The 16,106-nt window shown below is 41.8% G+C and overlaps 1 protein-coding gene and 1 non-coding gene across 2 annotated transcripts; both read right to left on the reverse strand.

Annotated features, from left to right (window-relative positions):
• Positions 1-6,750: 6,750 nt before the first annotated feature.
• USP51 (ubiquitin specific peptidase 51) lies at positions 6,751-9,584 on the reverse strand. The gene has a single exon (XM_047093638.1). It carries the CDS (start codon positions 9,272-9,274, stop codon positions 7,265-7,267), a length of 2,010 nt encoding a protein of 669 aa, XP_046949594.1. The 5' UTR covers positions 9,275-9,584; the 3' UTR covers positions 6,751-7,264.
• A 6,039-nt stretch (positions 9,585-15,623) lies between these two features.
• On the reverse strand, positions 15,624-15,752 carry LOC124522317 (U6atac minor spliceosomal RNA). Its single transcript, XR_006964759.1, has one exon. It is a non-coding gene; the product is annotated as a U6atac minor spliceosomal RNA (small nuclear RNA).
• Positions 15,753-16,106: the final 354 nt, after the last annotated feature.

Consider the following 16,106-nt stretch of genomic DNA (forward strand, 5'->3'; position numbering starts at 1 on the left):
GTTGGCAACAGCAAGAGTCACCTATTTACTGATCTCTCTGGGCATTGTTGTCTTTAGGGAACTAACCCAGCCTAGGAAAATGTAGACTCTGAGATATGATAGCAATGGAGACAGAATATTTACAGAGAAACTTGGCAGTCAGAAGGTCTGGCATGGAATAAGAGTACTCTAGGACCTCAGTTCTGCTCCTGGCTCTGCCACTGATCCCCTTTATGACCTTGAGCAAGTCATTCCATCTATTTCTGAGCCAGTGTATCCTTAAAACAGTGAGAAAACTGAAGGCTAAAGGCTCTCTAGGGATCCTCCCAACTCTCAGATTCTATAAATCCATAAACTTCATGGATTCAGAGTATTACCTGGTTCTTGTTCCAGTAGAAAAAGAGGAATCAAATGAGTTCCTGGTTAAGGGCTTGGACTCAGTACTCTGTGCCCCAGTTCTCCCTCTTAATGACTTCATGATTTTGGGAAAAACATATGAACTCTCATATTCTTTGTCAAGTAGAGCTGACAATAAGAAAGACCCCACTGGTATGCCTATAGCACAGAAGAAGAAAAACTCAGTGAGGTAAGGAGAGATCTGGTCAATGAGGATTTATATAAAGAAGTCTACTTAGGTGATGATGCCCTGGTTATCTGTATGAAAATAGACTTCCAGAGAGATATCAGTTCTCATTTTCTAAAAATACCTGGGGGACAAAGGGAATATTTGGACATGGTAAAGTGGGGCAAAAAATGACTTTTATTTTAGTTCCAACTGTGTGCCCTGCTTTATACTAAATACCTTGTAAACAACATTATATTTAGCCCTCCCAACAGCCCTGGGAGGGCTGTGGACAAGGTTCTGTTACAGGCCCAGTGTCACCAGTTAGTAGTAAGTGGTAGATCTGGGATGTGATTTCAGTTTAAGTATGTCTGATGTCTCAAAGTTATCTTCTCCTCTTGCCTAGGCCTACCTCATCACATCTCCTGCAACACAAAGAAGTAGAAATTATAGGGAAGTTTAAATTCTGTATTAGAGGTGTGGCCAAAAAAGGCTTTAAATGATAAGCTTGCAAGTAGAATACAAGTGTATGTCTTTTTAAGTATACCATTCTGAAAGCAGATCAATTAGGGCATGATTAGATTCTCAATAAGGCATAAAAAAATGATTCTTCACACCTGTCTTTAAAAACACCAACTCCCCTGGTACATTTAAAACACAATCCAGTTTCCTCATATTTTATTTTCTCTTCCTCAGCTCCACTTGCTCCACCCCTACCCTGAGTCCCTTTTTCAGATTTGGTATACCCTCTTGGTATAAGAAAAAGGGAACTTACCCTGAGTGGTAGCCAACATGACAAAATCATGACCTGGATTTGCAAGTAAAGTGTTTTTTTTTTAGTTTATTTATTTATTTTGTGTGTGAGAGAGAGCGAGCGAGACAGAGAGAGAGAGAGAGAGAGAGCGCAAGTGGGGGAGGGGCAGGGGGTAGAGAATCCTAAGCAGGTGCTGCACTGTCAGTGCAAAGCCCAATGCAGGGCTCACAAACTGAGATCAAGACCTGAGCTGAAGTCAGATGCTTAACTGACTGAACCACCCAGGGGCCCCATGAGGAAAATTTTAACATCAAATATTCCATGTCTGTTGTCCCACTGTCTTCGATTATCATATATCTCTTTAACAAATGGGATAAATAAATAGAAAAATAAAGAACTCTGAAAAAATAAGTTGCTTTGTACTTAAGCAAGAGTAATTTTAAGAATGGTATAGGCAGAAGCTATGTGGGGAACTAAAAGTGATGTAGGAGATGAGTATGTGGCAATGATGTAAGATAAACACATGTAGAATAGCTTGGAAGTGAAAGGAAAAAGAAATAATATCAGGGACAGCAGCATCATGTGAAATTTATGAACTTTTGTTTTAAACAAGAACCTCAAATCAAAACCTTACAATATGTTTTTAATTTCTTCTGGTGACAATATATACCCCAGGAGGAAGCACTGGCAACTGAGGAACACTTCTTATGTATTATAGGGATAATGAGGAGAAGTTTTTGAAGAACCATCGTAGAAAATCTAGGATGTCTATTTGCTATATGTCTAGAAAAATCATGACAGTTGCTGGCATAGAGGGAAGAGTGTGGGAGTAAGGCCTCTTGGCAGTCAGGAATGGGTCAGAGGAGGATGGTGGTGCAGCATCCAAAAGAAAACAGGATTCCTTTTCCTCTAAACTAGAGGGAAGGTGTGGAGAATAGATGGAAATAGAAGTGTATTGGAGTGGGTGGCATAGATAAATCAGCCACTCTTATAAGTATTTTAACCTTAGAAAAATAGGATATAAAGTCAACTACTAAAGCTAAGTGTAGGATGGAATTCATTTTGTTTATTCATTCATGCATTCATTCAGCCAGCATATTAAGAATCTACCATATAGTGTGATTGGCCTGAGGGATTTACAGACATGTAGTTCCAACTCTGGCCCAGAGTAGATACAATTGTGTGTTTGGAAGGAATCAAGATAAGGAACTGAAAATAGTGTGGAAACAACAGAATTGGACATTACAAATCAGTATTGTACCACCTAGGAACCATATCCTAATAGGCAAGACCACCACAGGTAGTCTTGACCACAGGTAGGTGGGAAGGATCTATGGTTAAGGGGCTGGTATTTATTGTGGGCACTCTGGAAAGACCAGGGGGAAGGTGACTGATTAAAGTGGCACACAACATACTGGTCACAGCATTGAAGCTAGAAAGGAAAACTGGTGTAAATAGAGAGAGATGATGGTTTCACATATGGTAAAAAGATTAGATCTTACAGCCAGGTCTCGGAACTCAGTCAAGCATATGATATTGGGTGAAGCTATATATCTAGTAATGGAGCAGGATTTTAGCCTCCTCCATCCTGTGTATCCTTAGGAAAGTCAATTAGCCTTATGTGACTATCCTAATCAGCCATTGCCATAGAGACATATTTACCTGTAATATGGGCAATTTTGTTATCAATTGATAGATTACTCTCCAGGTTTGTCATCTAGGTTTGTCAAAGGTTGTCTGCCTTCTGCGCCATTTTGGTCTATTGTGTCTTCCATAGAAACATCAGGAAAAGCAAAACAAACAAAAATCTTTGAATTTTCTGTACTGAATTGTAATGGATTATGTACAAGCTTTGGGGACCTGGGTTTGAATATTGATCTCACTACTTAAAACACTAAAGTGAACTTAAGAAAACCACTTTTCCATTCTGAGTCTCACTTTCCCAGTCTGTGAAATATGTTCGGTAATGATTGTCTTCCAGGATTGCTTTGTAAACTCAGTGAAATACTAGAGGTAAAGCAGTTACCATAGTGCCTGGCCTATCTATTCATGGTACCCATGAAACATTATTGCCTTATTCTTTCTTTAGTTGGGAATAGCCACATCATTGCTGTGAGTAAAGTTTGAAGCCTAGAAGAGGTCAATAGCTGAGCTAAAGACATGCAGGGACCCACTCTGGTTTCTCAATCTTATATGACAGAGTTCATTTGAGGTCATCATTCTCTTCCTTCTCTCCCTTTGTGGTCCTAGGAACAGGATCCCCCCCCCCAACCATATAGTGTGTCTGATGTGTTCAAAACGCTTGGCTACAAGTGACGAGATCTCAACTCAAACTAGCTTAAGCAAGACAAAGGATTTTATTGGATCAGAGAGCTGGGAACTTTGGGACTTCAGGCACAGCTGGATCCACAAAGTTCAAATGATGCTCTCTAGGTTCTTTCTCCCCATCTCTAATTCTGTTTTTCTCCTCATGGTATGAATATCAACCCCTAAAATTCTCAGATTAATGTCATCCTAGAGACTTCAGCATGGAGAGGGAGCTTCTTTCTCCCAGCGTCTATACATATTCAATTTAGCAATGGGCTCTGATTGGGCCTGTTTAGGTCCTATAACCATCCTCAAAATTGCTCTTGTGGAAGAGGTGTGGGTGGAGGAGTGGAGGAATTGAGAACTCTAATTTGGCCTAGGCTGTGGGACATGTTCATTCTGGGGAGGGGTGAGAGGAGCACAGCAAGGTGATCAGTAGCCCCAGTGAAACCACACAGAATGAAAGAAGGGCTAGAGTGCTAAGCAGACAACCTACACCTTCCTCACTAAACAGCCACCAGACATCACTCCTCTGTCACAGTTATAGTGTGCCATGTAATATAAAACATTGTGGAATGGTGAGATACATGGTATCCTGGGAAGGTAAACTTATGCAGTATGCCATGGAGAGGCGTGGCACCCAATCATAAGGTGAGAGACACTGTGGGAAGCTCAGGGAAACTGTGGTGATGGACAGCGTTGCCACAAACATGCCATAAAACCCAGTCTCACTTTCAGCTGCTGGTCCCCCTCACCACCCACTCTCTCAGGACCAATTCTCACACTTGTGCTCTTTTCTTGCATTGTTCCTGGTACTCCCTCCACATAACCTGGCTATTCCTCACTGAGCACCTACTTTGGTAAGCCATCCCCTGCAGCTAAGTAGCATTTCATACACTGTTTTTGGGAAACATACAAACCTGATCACACTGTATTACAGCACAGGGCACTTAATGAGGGCTTGATGGATAAAATGGGTGAGATCACATTACTGAGAGGGTGAAGAGAGCAAATAACTGAACTCATCCTCATATTCAACAAACATTTATTAACACAGAAATGAATAAGGCTTGGCCCCCTGTTGGCAGAATGCTCAGTACAGAGGGGCAGACAATCACAAAGCTCCAGTAGAATCACAGTAGAATATCACTGAGGTACAGACAAAGTACTTTGAGGCACAGTGAGAGGGATAGAGGGGTGAGGAACAATTTTCCAATTTATGTCTTTGTAGAACATTTAGAAAAGGCTCCAGAGAAGCCATCTGTGAGTTGAGTCTTGAAGGAGGAATAGAAGCCACCAGATAAACAGTCAGAGGAGCCCTACAGGCTGGCACTCAGAAATGTAGGTAAATAAGTGGTTCAGGGAACCAGGCATGAATAATAGAAAAAGGAAAAGAAAAGAGAGAATAAGGAATGAGTAGGACCATCAAGTACAAAGCTCTACTGTACTCTACTGTAGAAATTTAAAGGTCTTGTTTCCCTATGGAGAGAGAAGAGGGAGAGCAGAAGATGGTATGTTCTCAGATATGGGTCCCTGTCACTTCCTCAATCAGGTCATAGGGCTTGAACATCAAAGCCAGAGCTTAAATTGTGATCTAATATCCCTAAGCCACTAAATTGTCAAGAACCACTTTTCAGTACCAAAGAATTTGTATGAATAATGCAGTTCTAAATGGGAGAGAGTCCCTACTATTCATCTTTTTCAGATGCAGTTGATTCTTCCTAAGAAACAGCTCTACTTCTTTCAAAATCAGATGGGGTGTGGAACCTGAAAGGGGAAGGCAGTCTAGAGTTCAGGCCTTGCAGCAATCTCACAATTGGATGTAAAATGATGGTTAAGACTATTTTTTTTTTTCAAATTCTATGTATGTGTCAACATAATATTCAAAAAATATTCACAAACCCTTTGTTTTGTTTTTCTTATCTCCATTTATTTTTCATATCCGTATGCATTTTAATGTTTAAATTAAAAATAAACTTGTTTTTTTAAATTTTACTGTTTTTTTCTATTTAAAATGTTTTTAATTTATTTTTATTTACATTTAAAAAATTTTAATCCTTTTTATTTAGTTTTTATTTAAATCTCTCAAATTGGACTTCCTTAAGGTTATTTATATATCTTAAAAATTCCTTTTTCTAGGGGCGCCTGGGTGGCGCAGTCGGTTAAGCGTCCGACTTCAACCAGGTCACGATCTCGCGGTCCGTGAGTTCGAGCCCCGCGTCGGGCTCTGGGCTGATGATGGCCCAGAGCCTGGAGCCTGCTTCCGCCTGGAGCCTGCTTCCGATTCTGTGTCTCCCTCTCTCTTTGCCCCTCCCCCGTTCATGCTCTGTCTCTCTCTGTCCCAAAAATAAATAAACGTTGAAAAAAAAAAAATTTAAAAAAAAAAAATTCCTTTTTCTCTATTTTTTTCCCTTTCAAAATTTTTACTGTATATTTATTTATTTTGAGAGAGAGAGAGAGAGGAAAAAAACAAGTGGGGAAGGGGCAGAGAGAGAGAGAGAGAGAGAGAGAATACCAAGCAGGCTCTGTACTGTCAGTGCAGGGCCTGACTTGGGGCTCAATCCCACGAACTGTGAAATCGTGACCTGAGCTGAAATCAAGAGTCAGATGCCTAACCAACAGCCACCCAGGCATCCCTAATTTTTGTTAATTAAAAAAAGTTAATTTTGTCTTCTTGTCTTGTTCTAAATTTTCTTCCTTTAAAATATTTCTGTAAACTTAAATTTGAATTTTCATCCTATTCTATATTTTTGGAAATTTTATTTCTTAAGCTCTTTGTGAATTTTGCTAGCTTCTCATTTTTCAACACGTGTATTTTATGGTCTAATTTAAAATGTTTAATATAAACATTTTATTTAACTTTTAAGAGCTCCATTCCCCTTTCTTACTTCTAAAACTTTAAATTTCACTTTAACTTTTTTGTAAACTTTCATTTTTTATCTTTGTCCTTGTTTTATTCATTTTACCTTTTCTAAACTAATAAAAATGTATTTTTAAGCCTTAAATAATTTTGAAATTTTAAATTAAAAAAACTTAAATTTTAAAACATTTCTTTTAAAATATTTAACTTAAATTTTTCAACATTTAGAAACATTTTCTTTTAAAATTAAAAAAAGTTTTCTTCTTTTTAAATATTTTCTTGTAAGGCTTTAAAATTTTTTTTTCAATATTCTTTTTTTCAAACCATTTGACTAATCAGCCACAGCTAGAATACCAATTGTGAAACTTTTTGTTGATGTACAAATACTCCCTGATTTCACATGGTATTTTTGTAGAAACAAATGACATACAGCAGTGGCAGAACATCTCCATTCCCACTCTCCCCATCTAAAACAATCTGTTCATTTAATTATGCTTTATGTGACCATTTTCAACCTCTTCCCCCCCTCCCATTTCTTAAGGCTGAATGGTCACTAGTTAGTATTTTTTTTTTCCTCTTACAGACCCATAAACCATGGTAAAATAGGTTCTTTATATCAAGGTGCTACTTGTCATATAGGTGCTATTTGTCATTGTCAATGCCAGGTAGGTTTTTGCGAAACTTCAAGAGGTGCTTGTTGTTGTATGGGTATTGTCATTGTCCATTCCAGGTAGGTTTATGTGTCATTTCAGGATCCTTGTATATTCATTTCCTTTTTTTTTCTGGTAAGTGTCTTGTAAGACTATTCTTTCTCTAGACCCTGTTTGTGATAGAACAGTAAATACCCTTCACTGTAGAGTAAGTCCTCAATGGTAGCCTTGGTGATGATGGCATCATCACAGCTAAACCATTGGTCCTTTTGTTGCCGGATAAAGCTGGTATAGTGTCCACTTTCCAAAGTTCCATGGTGATTAATCACTGCAAACAAGGAATACTTATTCTCATTGGGTGTACAATCTGTTGGTGGCTGGTCTTCCTTCATTCTGCTGTCCTTAGTGGAGGCCAAAAATGGAGTCATATCCAGCTCCAAGGGAAAGGAGATAAAAGTATTAATCTTTCGCCTCTGTTTACCTACATGTTCAAATCGCTTGAGATGAAAACAGGCCACGATAGGTAATTTCTTCATCGTGAGTTGTTTGGTAGATTCCTGATAGCTTTGGCAACTACTGCATTTGATTTTGGCACTGCTTCCTAGGTACTCTGGCCTTGTAAACCACTGTAGGCAATCTGTGAGTGAGGGAATACCTGGTATGTGGTCATCCCTACTCACTGTGCTGTCAGCTCCCTCTGGACTCTGGGAACTGAATGTGGCACAAGAGCCAGGCAAGTCCAAACTGATGTCCCAGCATGGGTCTATTGTGGTAGAGACACTATGGCAAGCTTGACATGTGACATCTGACTGCAAGCCACCTGTAAAGATTTGGTCTATGATGCAGTTACAGCAGTTGGGGTTATTGGCCTCCTGCCCAACACTATCATCTTTGCTGTGTCTATGCAGCACATCTAATATTGCGATAAGGAACTCATGGGCATCCTGCTGCCTATATCCTGCTAAGTGTTCTGCATGAATCCATATTAGATGCAATAACTTATAAGGAATGTGAGGAGTTCGGCTCCCAGAGTACATTGCATGAAAAAGAGAAGACATTTCACAGACAAGACACAAGCTGGGGCTTGTCATTACACATTTATGCTTGTCAGAGAGAAAGAAATCTTTCAATAAAGGAATATGGGTAAGTGCCTGGACAATACAATTCATAAAGCACGTGTTCCCAAGATTGATTAGCCCTCTCAGGCCTACAGTACAGACTGACTTTTTCCTCCTCTTTTTCTTGGGTTTCACCAATTTTGGCTCCTGTTCCTTTGACTCACAGGTTGAATGTTTCTCTTCAACACCTGATGTCATACACTGTTGTTGAGAAACATCTGTTGAGATGGAAGTTAGTAATTTCAGAATTTTCTCTTTTGTTTCTTTGGCAATCTGTTCTATGTCTTTGTCATATACATAATCCTTACACATAAAGCAATATATAACCCCATGATAGAGGTCTACAGCTAAATTATGCTGTTTTGTTTCTGCATGTTTGTGAATATGTTTCTCAGTAAAGCAGCCAAAAAAGACACAGGAGAGACAAGAGTGGAGTCTGTTCATATGGGTACTACATACATGACAGAAGCACGACTTTGCCTTACGTTTCCTAGTTTCTGGGGTCCCACTCCAAACGAAACGCTGGTAGATCAACCGCAGGTTCTTCCTCCAGTTCTTAGCCACTTTAAAGCTCTCCACATGAGAGCAGCCTGTAGGACCCTGATCAAACTCCACCTCCAGCAACCAGTCCCCTAGGCCACCTCGATCCGCAGAGCCACCTAGGTCAGGAGAACAGCTTTGCAGCTTCTGGGGCCTAGACCCAGGCCAGGATCTACGCCGCGATCTGCGCCAGGACTGGGGCCGGGTCAGAAGCTGAGGGTGAGGATGGGCTGGAGGCTGGGGTGGGGCCGAGGGCCCGGGCAGGGCTCGGGCCCGGACCCGGGGCTGGGGCCGAGGGCGGGGCTTGCGGCGCGGGCAAAGGGGCGAAGAGCTGCTGTAACAGCGAGGTGGGGTTGAAGGGAGCACCTCCTTATCGCCGCCGCTATCACTCCACGTCAAGTTCTCCTCCGAAGCAGGCTTACGCTCTTGTAAAGGCTCCAGCTTCACCTCCTCAGCTCCCTGGCCTGAACACATCTTTGCCTCCCCCACCGCCTCCTTCTCCATTTTCCCCGCCTTTTCAGCCACCTCCTCGGGCGAGACTCCTCCCCCACCGCCCGAGCTCTAGCGGACCAAAGAGCTGGAAGACAAGGAAGTTTCCCGAACTTGGGCCATCAGCTCACCGCCCGGCCTGAGAAGAAAGGTCTGGAATGGAGCTGCGACTGTAGATGGAATGAGACAGGGATTTCTGTGAATGATCTGGCCAGCATCATGGCGGCGGCGCGCCATTAGCGCCCTCAGGACCCCTCCCACCATGAGCTCAGCCAGAGACCAATGCGGGCTCCACCCCCTCTACTCAGGGGCTCCCGGAGCTGCTGAGGAGACAGAAGCAGTTACCTGGTTTAAAAGCGATCCGATCGTGCTGGGAGTGGGGGGCTGGGGTGGGGGAAAGGGAGGAGGACAGAGGGAGGAAAACGTGGAGATGGGGTGTGGTACGGCCTGAGCTTTAGGGTGGAGATGGAATCTTCTTTGAAAAAAGGCGCCACCCTCTAACTGACTTTCCTGCGCTTTGCGCAGCCTCACTTTGGCATAGCTTCCTCTGACGTTCTTTCCTTTTATTCTAAAAACACACTGGGGTCAAAATTTACCTTAAAGATTGCTAAAAGGGGACCACCTATGGAAAATGGGCTCAGGGAAAGACAGTGTCCTCCTCCTCCCTGGAATGGAGCTCCTCCCACCTTACCTATGCTGCTGGGGCTGGGTATGTTCCACCCTTGCCGCTACCTCCAAGGGCACTGTCTTTTGGTCAGCCAAACTCTTGCGCCCTCTCACGCTCTTTTCGCGCTTGTGTTCCTTCTCACACCTCGTTTCTTGCTTCAGCACCTTCATTCCCTATTCCTCCGAGAATTCGGACTCTCTCACGCCCTCCACGCGTTCATCGCCCCTGTCTTCAGTGTTCGACCCCCAAGATCTCTGCCCCTTCCCGCCTTCGTCCCCGCAACGCCCCCGGCTCCGCTGTTTGCTTATAGGTCTGGGTTACCTTGGGCCACAGGCGCGTGATACAGAACGTCAGCAGCTGCTGCTGTACAGGCGCTCCTCAGCCAACGTTCTCTCCTGACCTCTCCTCAGGGCTGGTCACAAGGGGGCCGCCCCCTGGCCCCTCCCCTCTCGACGTGTGGCCCCCAGCCCCGGATTCTGCCCTCCTGCAGTGATGAATGGCACCGCTGTCCGGTTTGGTCAGACCTCTTCCTGAAACAGATTATACTGGAGGTAACCACAGCGACGGATTCTAGAGAAAGCCCCTGAAATGGAGGTTCTGGTCTCACCTGGCTCCAGGCCCGGACTCCAAAGATAAAAAAAAATTCATTGGGGTGGCGGTTGGGGTTGCAGGAAGGGCAACTCTCTGGCATGAATCCCTCAGGGAACCATCAAAAATTGATCTCTGGGAATTAACTGGAGAGAGGAGTATTATTCTGGAGTGTGGTGAGAGGAAGCATAAGGGCTTCAAGCCCTAGATAGGAGATCCCAAGCACTTGCTAGCTTTGTGAGCTCAGATAAAACACCTGATTTCCCTGAGCCTTAGTTATGTCATCTGTTAAACAAAAATGGGAATAATAATCCTAACCTGTTATGAACACTAAATCATAGTATATATAAAGTAAAAGTTCCTTAAGTCACCTGTTTCTTTCACACCTGTTTCTCAGTCCACATCTTAAAATCTGCCTATAGTACAATGCCTGGTACTTAGAATACAGAAAAGGAGAACACTGTCTTTCCAAATTCTCTCAAAGTTATTGCTCAGTTCACTGAATTATCCCTCCTAACCAGTTCATGTATATGAACACACACTTAACAAGTGTACATGAACAGATCCCATAACTGTATTACTGTGCTAAATTGTGCTGTGAGAAATACAGAATAAAACGATTTGTGTCCTCCAGATTTTGTCTTCCCTTTAATAGATACAGCATCCAAGGCCACAACCTCTGTGAAAGCTGCTATCTCTGGGGCTTGTTGCCCTTCCTGCCCTATCCATAGAATATTCCTGCTTATCAATGAAGATATTTAATGCTACATTTAATCTTTCTGGGACAGTCATGCACCTCCTTTCTCAACCTCAGGATAAGGATTCAGTTCTCTCAGGCTCAGGATTGGTATCTTGTAGGTGCCTTCCCAAAAGAATGTCAGTGATTTTAGGACATCAAAGAGATTCAGCAATCTGTATGAATTTCCAGAGTGAGCACAGATCACCATGATCTTGGAGAAAAGAACCACCATAACTGTCCTGTAGCCCAAAGTGACTATAGGTTGAGAGGTTCAAATAAGAGTTAGTCTTCAGATGAATATGTTTGTAGGAACATTTGCCTGGGAGACAAGAGAGCAAAGCTCTTATACTTTCCCACCATTATTAGCTTTGTTTGTAACCTTAAGCAAGCTATATATCACTTCTACAATTCAGTTTCCCTGAGTAAGAAAAAGGTTGATTTGACCTTTTAGCAGTTCTTACCATAAATTCATGGCAACTTAGCAGAAATCCTAATGAGGCTTCCGGTTCACAGATACTTGGCCCCCAAGTCAGATTAATGGCCGTGTGGCTGACTGGAAAGACTTTAACTGCCATGACTTCACACCAGAGAGGGGAGGCTTACTGTTTTCTGGCTAGTCTTTTCCGTTTCTCTGGATGCAGCTAAGCTGCATTAGAGGAGCCTCAGGAGATGGGATGACCTGTTCAAACTGAGGTGCCTTTTGGCAAATTAGTTTGTCTTCCTATGGAGTTTACAAAGGACTTTTAAGCAAGGGTATCAGGGTTTTCCAACATCATGGAAATTGGCCTTGTATAAATGTTAAAGATTTTGACTTGGGATTTAGACAGATTGCACCAGAGGGTGGAAGAGCATACATACAAGGAAGCAGTAGGTGAGAGAAGCAGAAATGGAGTCACCAGTGGGTACTCAGGAGGACTTTGAGGGGAAGCAGTAACAGAGGCAATGACATGCCCTCCTGCTGGTGAGTGGTTGAGTGGCACAGAGGAAGGTGAAAACCTCTGGTGGCTTATAGGGAAGTCCTTTCTATCTCCCTCACTTCTTTTCCTCCATCTGAATTACCCTTTCTCTTGTGCATTCCTCCTTTGACAGAAATCTAGAGTGAGGTAAGGAGGGAGCTTACCTCCCTGGAAGTCCCAGCAGTGCCACCCTTACCCGAAGAACAGCCAGTCATTGCCCACCCCCCCCATACTTGCCTATTCCATCCATACCAAACCTTGTGATTTTGATCCACTTCTTGACAATAAATCCTTGAGGGTTAGTTAAAATGGGAAGAGAGGGTAGCTCATCAGGGTTCCATGAAGTAACCCCAGAGGTCCTACCCCAGTTCCATCCCCAGAGTTGACTTTGTTCTGGACCCATCTCCAAGGATCCAGTGTCCCTCCAGATTACCCCCTGTTTTACACCTAGTTCAAATGTTTCCTCCTCCAGGAGGTCTTCTCTGACCCCCCCAGATCTGGAGGGTGTCCCTCAGAATACAGCAGCACTTTATAGACAGAGCCCTTCTGGACCCAGCCTCTTTAAAGAGGATCCTCTCTAAAGAGGTCCCTCAGTTTGGACCCTGCCCTAGCCCCTCACCCCTTTGTCATGAAGAGACCACCTACAAAGAAAGGTGTCCTGTTGAAGTGGAACTGGAAAGCATATTCAAATCTCAATCATGTACAAGTACCTGGAAGAAAAGCTCTTTAGAACTATAGACTAATTTATGAAGGAATTTTTTTTCCCCTAGGTAAGGGCATTTGCTCACCCATGGCTAACAAAAGACTTGGCTTATTTCTGGGATAGCAGACCTAGATGGAAATGCTGACTCATTTTCTAGCTGTGTAACTAGGATGAGGCCCAGTAGTTTGTTTTTGACAATTGACTAGCTAATGCTGGTGCAGAATGTTGATGCTGTTGGTATGGGGACTGGACTTTGAAAACAACTGTTGTGGGTTATTGTATAAAAACCCATAGGTCAAGACCTTAGTAACAGGAAACTTTTCCAATGTGGCTGGTTTCCCAGGGGTATTGGCATCTCTTGTTTTTTTTTGTTTTGTTTTTTTTTTTTTCTGACCACAGAAGATGCTGTAGTATCTGGGGGTGAGTAGAATAGAAAAGAGAGATATCTGCAAAAAGCCTGCTTCTGTACTCCTGGTGCCCCAGGACTTTTAAAACAAGCCTTTCAAAAAGAAAGAAAGAATATTTCTCCCAATCTGGGCCTCTTTTCAATCACCTCACTTCTTTGAGGCCAGCATTCCAAAACGTAGATTTGTAGTCATTGCCTGCCCCTAACTAGGTTTGCAGGAAGAGTGCTGTGGATTGGGTTCAGGTCTTTTGGGACCCACATTGTCTGCCAGCCATTTGCCCCCTTTTCTTTTGTATCCCTTCTTCTGCTCCCTTTCTTCCCTGTGCCTCAGCTCCTAGCTGGTCCACCTCCAGCCTTCCAAAGCAACAGCTTCAAACAACACTGCTGTGTGCATTCTCCTGCCCACAGACCCATGGTGACTCCCTGTAGCTGCTTGGTTTTTTAAAATGGAAAATTTCTAACTTACTCCAACTTTCCCTACCCATAAATATGTCCAGCCTCATCTTTTTTCTTGTTATTATGTTTTTTGTTATTATTATGGTTTTTTTTCAATTTTTTAAAAAATATTTTTAGGTTTATTTATTTTATTTTAGAGAGAAAGAGAGAGAGAGGGGGAGAGAGAGAGAGAGAGACAGAGAAAGAGAGAAAATCCCAAGCAGGCTCTGCAGTGTCAGTGTGGAGCCAGATGTGGAGCTTGAACTTGAACTGTGAGATCATGACCTGGGCTGAAATCAAGAGTTGGATGCTTAACTGACTGAACCACCTAGGTGCCCCTCAAATTTTTATTTAAATTCTAGTTAGTTAACATACAGTGCAGTATTGGTTTCAGGAGTAGAATTCAGTGATTCATCAATTACATGCAATACCCAGTGCTCATCATAACAAGTGCCCTCCTTAGTACCCATCCCTCATCTATCCCATCCTGCACCCACCTCCCTCCATCAACCCTCAGTTCTCTGTCTTTAAGAGTGTCTTATGGTTTGTTTCCCTCTGTCTCCCCCTCTATATGTTCATCTGTTTTGTTTCTTAAATTCCATATATGAGTGAAATCATGTGGTATTTGTCTTTCTCTGACTAACTTATTTCGCTTACCATAATCCACTGTAGCTCAATCCATGTCGTTGCAAATGGCAAGACTTCATTCTTTTTGATGGTTGAGTAATATTCCATTGTGTGTGTATGCGTATTACATACCACATCTTTTTTATCCATTCATCTATTGATAGACATTTGGGATCTTTCCATAGCTTGGCTATTGTTGATAATACTGCTATAACCATTGGGGTGCATATACCCCTTCACATCTGTATTTTTGTATCTTTTGGGTAAATACCTAGTAGTGCAATTGTTGGATCATAGGGTAGTTCCATTTTTAACTTTTTGAGGAAACTCCATACTGCTCTCCAGAGTGACTGCACCAGTTTGTGTTCCCACCAACAATGTAAGAAGGTTTCCCTTTCTTCATATCCTCACCAACACCTGTTGTTTTTTGTGATGTCCAACCTCTTCTTCACTTTCTGCCCTCCATGACTCCAGTGCTTCAACCATGGAAGCCTCTCTATTGTCCCTGTCTGTGAGATAACATATATGAAAACATTCAGTATGTCAGCTCAATCCCTTTCCTTCCCCATGGGTTCTCACTTCAAAACACTTCCTAGCACAGACATTCTCAAATTTTTTGCACCTTGGGTCCCTTTGGCAGCTAGATGTAGCCTGTAGCTCCCTTAAGAGAATAATATTTTTATAAATGCATAAAATTAAATGAATAGAATTATAACTGAAATTTATTATATTGAAATATGGTTTTGAATTTTAAAAAAAAGATTGTAATTTGATAACATATATGCTTATTTATTAATACATTAAATAAAAATCTAGTGATAGACATAACTATCATAATTTCAATTTTAGTATATGTACTGCCGAAGCGAGCACATAACTATCATAATTTCAAAGTGATAAGCATAAATGATACTTTAAGAAATGTGAAACAAATGTAATGTGATGAAAGTCTTTATTGGTGACATTATTGTGGTTCCTTGCCTAGGTTAGTAATTGAAAGACATGCTCAAATTAAGTTAAAGGTAAGTGAAAATAAAGGCATAGGCCTTTTCCCTGTATATGCGTAGACCTCTATGCATTCCATATTCTGACTGTTCTTGCTTCATAATGCCCTAACTACCTTGTTTGCTTAGTGGACAAATTTATTACAAACCATTTATTTATTTTTTTACATTGGTTACATGTTGAAATAATACTGTAGATATATTGGATTAATAAAATATACTACAAAATTAATGTAACCCAAAAATGTTGGTGAGATGCCACGAAATAATAGGTGGCAGTGCCTTAATTGTATGCATGTTGTCAGGCCTGAGGGCCTCTTTCATCCTTGTCAAGGGGAGTGCTAACCTTCTCTCCTTTCATAAAACGCTATTACAAACAAACTATTAAGTGCATATTATGTGCTCTTCTCTCTGTACCCATTAAAATGTATCTTATCACTTGTGATGTGAGGTAGATATTGCTATCCATACCTTAAAGGTGGGAAAATGGAGGGATCATTTCACATTGACTTCAGATCACACAGGTAAGATGGGACTGCTAGCCCTGGAGCCTCCAGAAATTTTGACACAGAGCTATGTTCTTTCTTCTTATTTATTTGCTTCAGCTCTTTGTTTTACTTTGTTCTTATTAAGTTTTTATTTAAATTCAATTTATTTAACATACAATGTACTATTAGTTTTCAGGTGTACAATTTAGTGATTTCGCACTTACATACAACTCA

The sequence above is a fragment of the Lynx rufus genome, unplaced genomic scaffold, assembly GCF_022079265.1.
Source record: "Lynx rufus isolate CCGP_SWC_20201006 ecotype Redwood Valley unplaced genomic scaffold, mLynRuf1.p SCAF_35, whole genome shotgun sequence".
Lineage (NCBI taxonomy): Eukaryota > Metazoa > Chordata > Mammalia > Carnivora > Felidae > Lynx > Lynx rufus.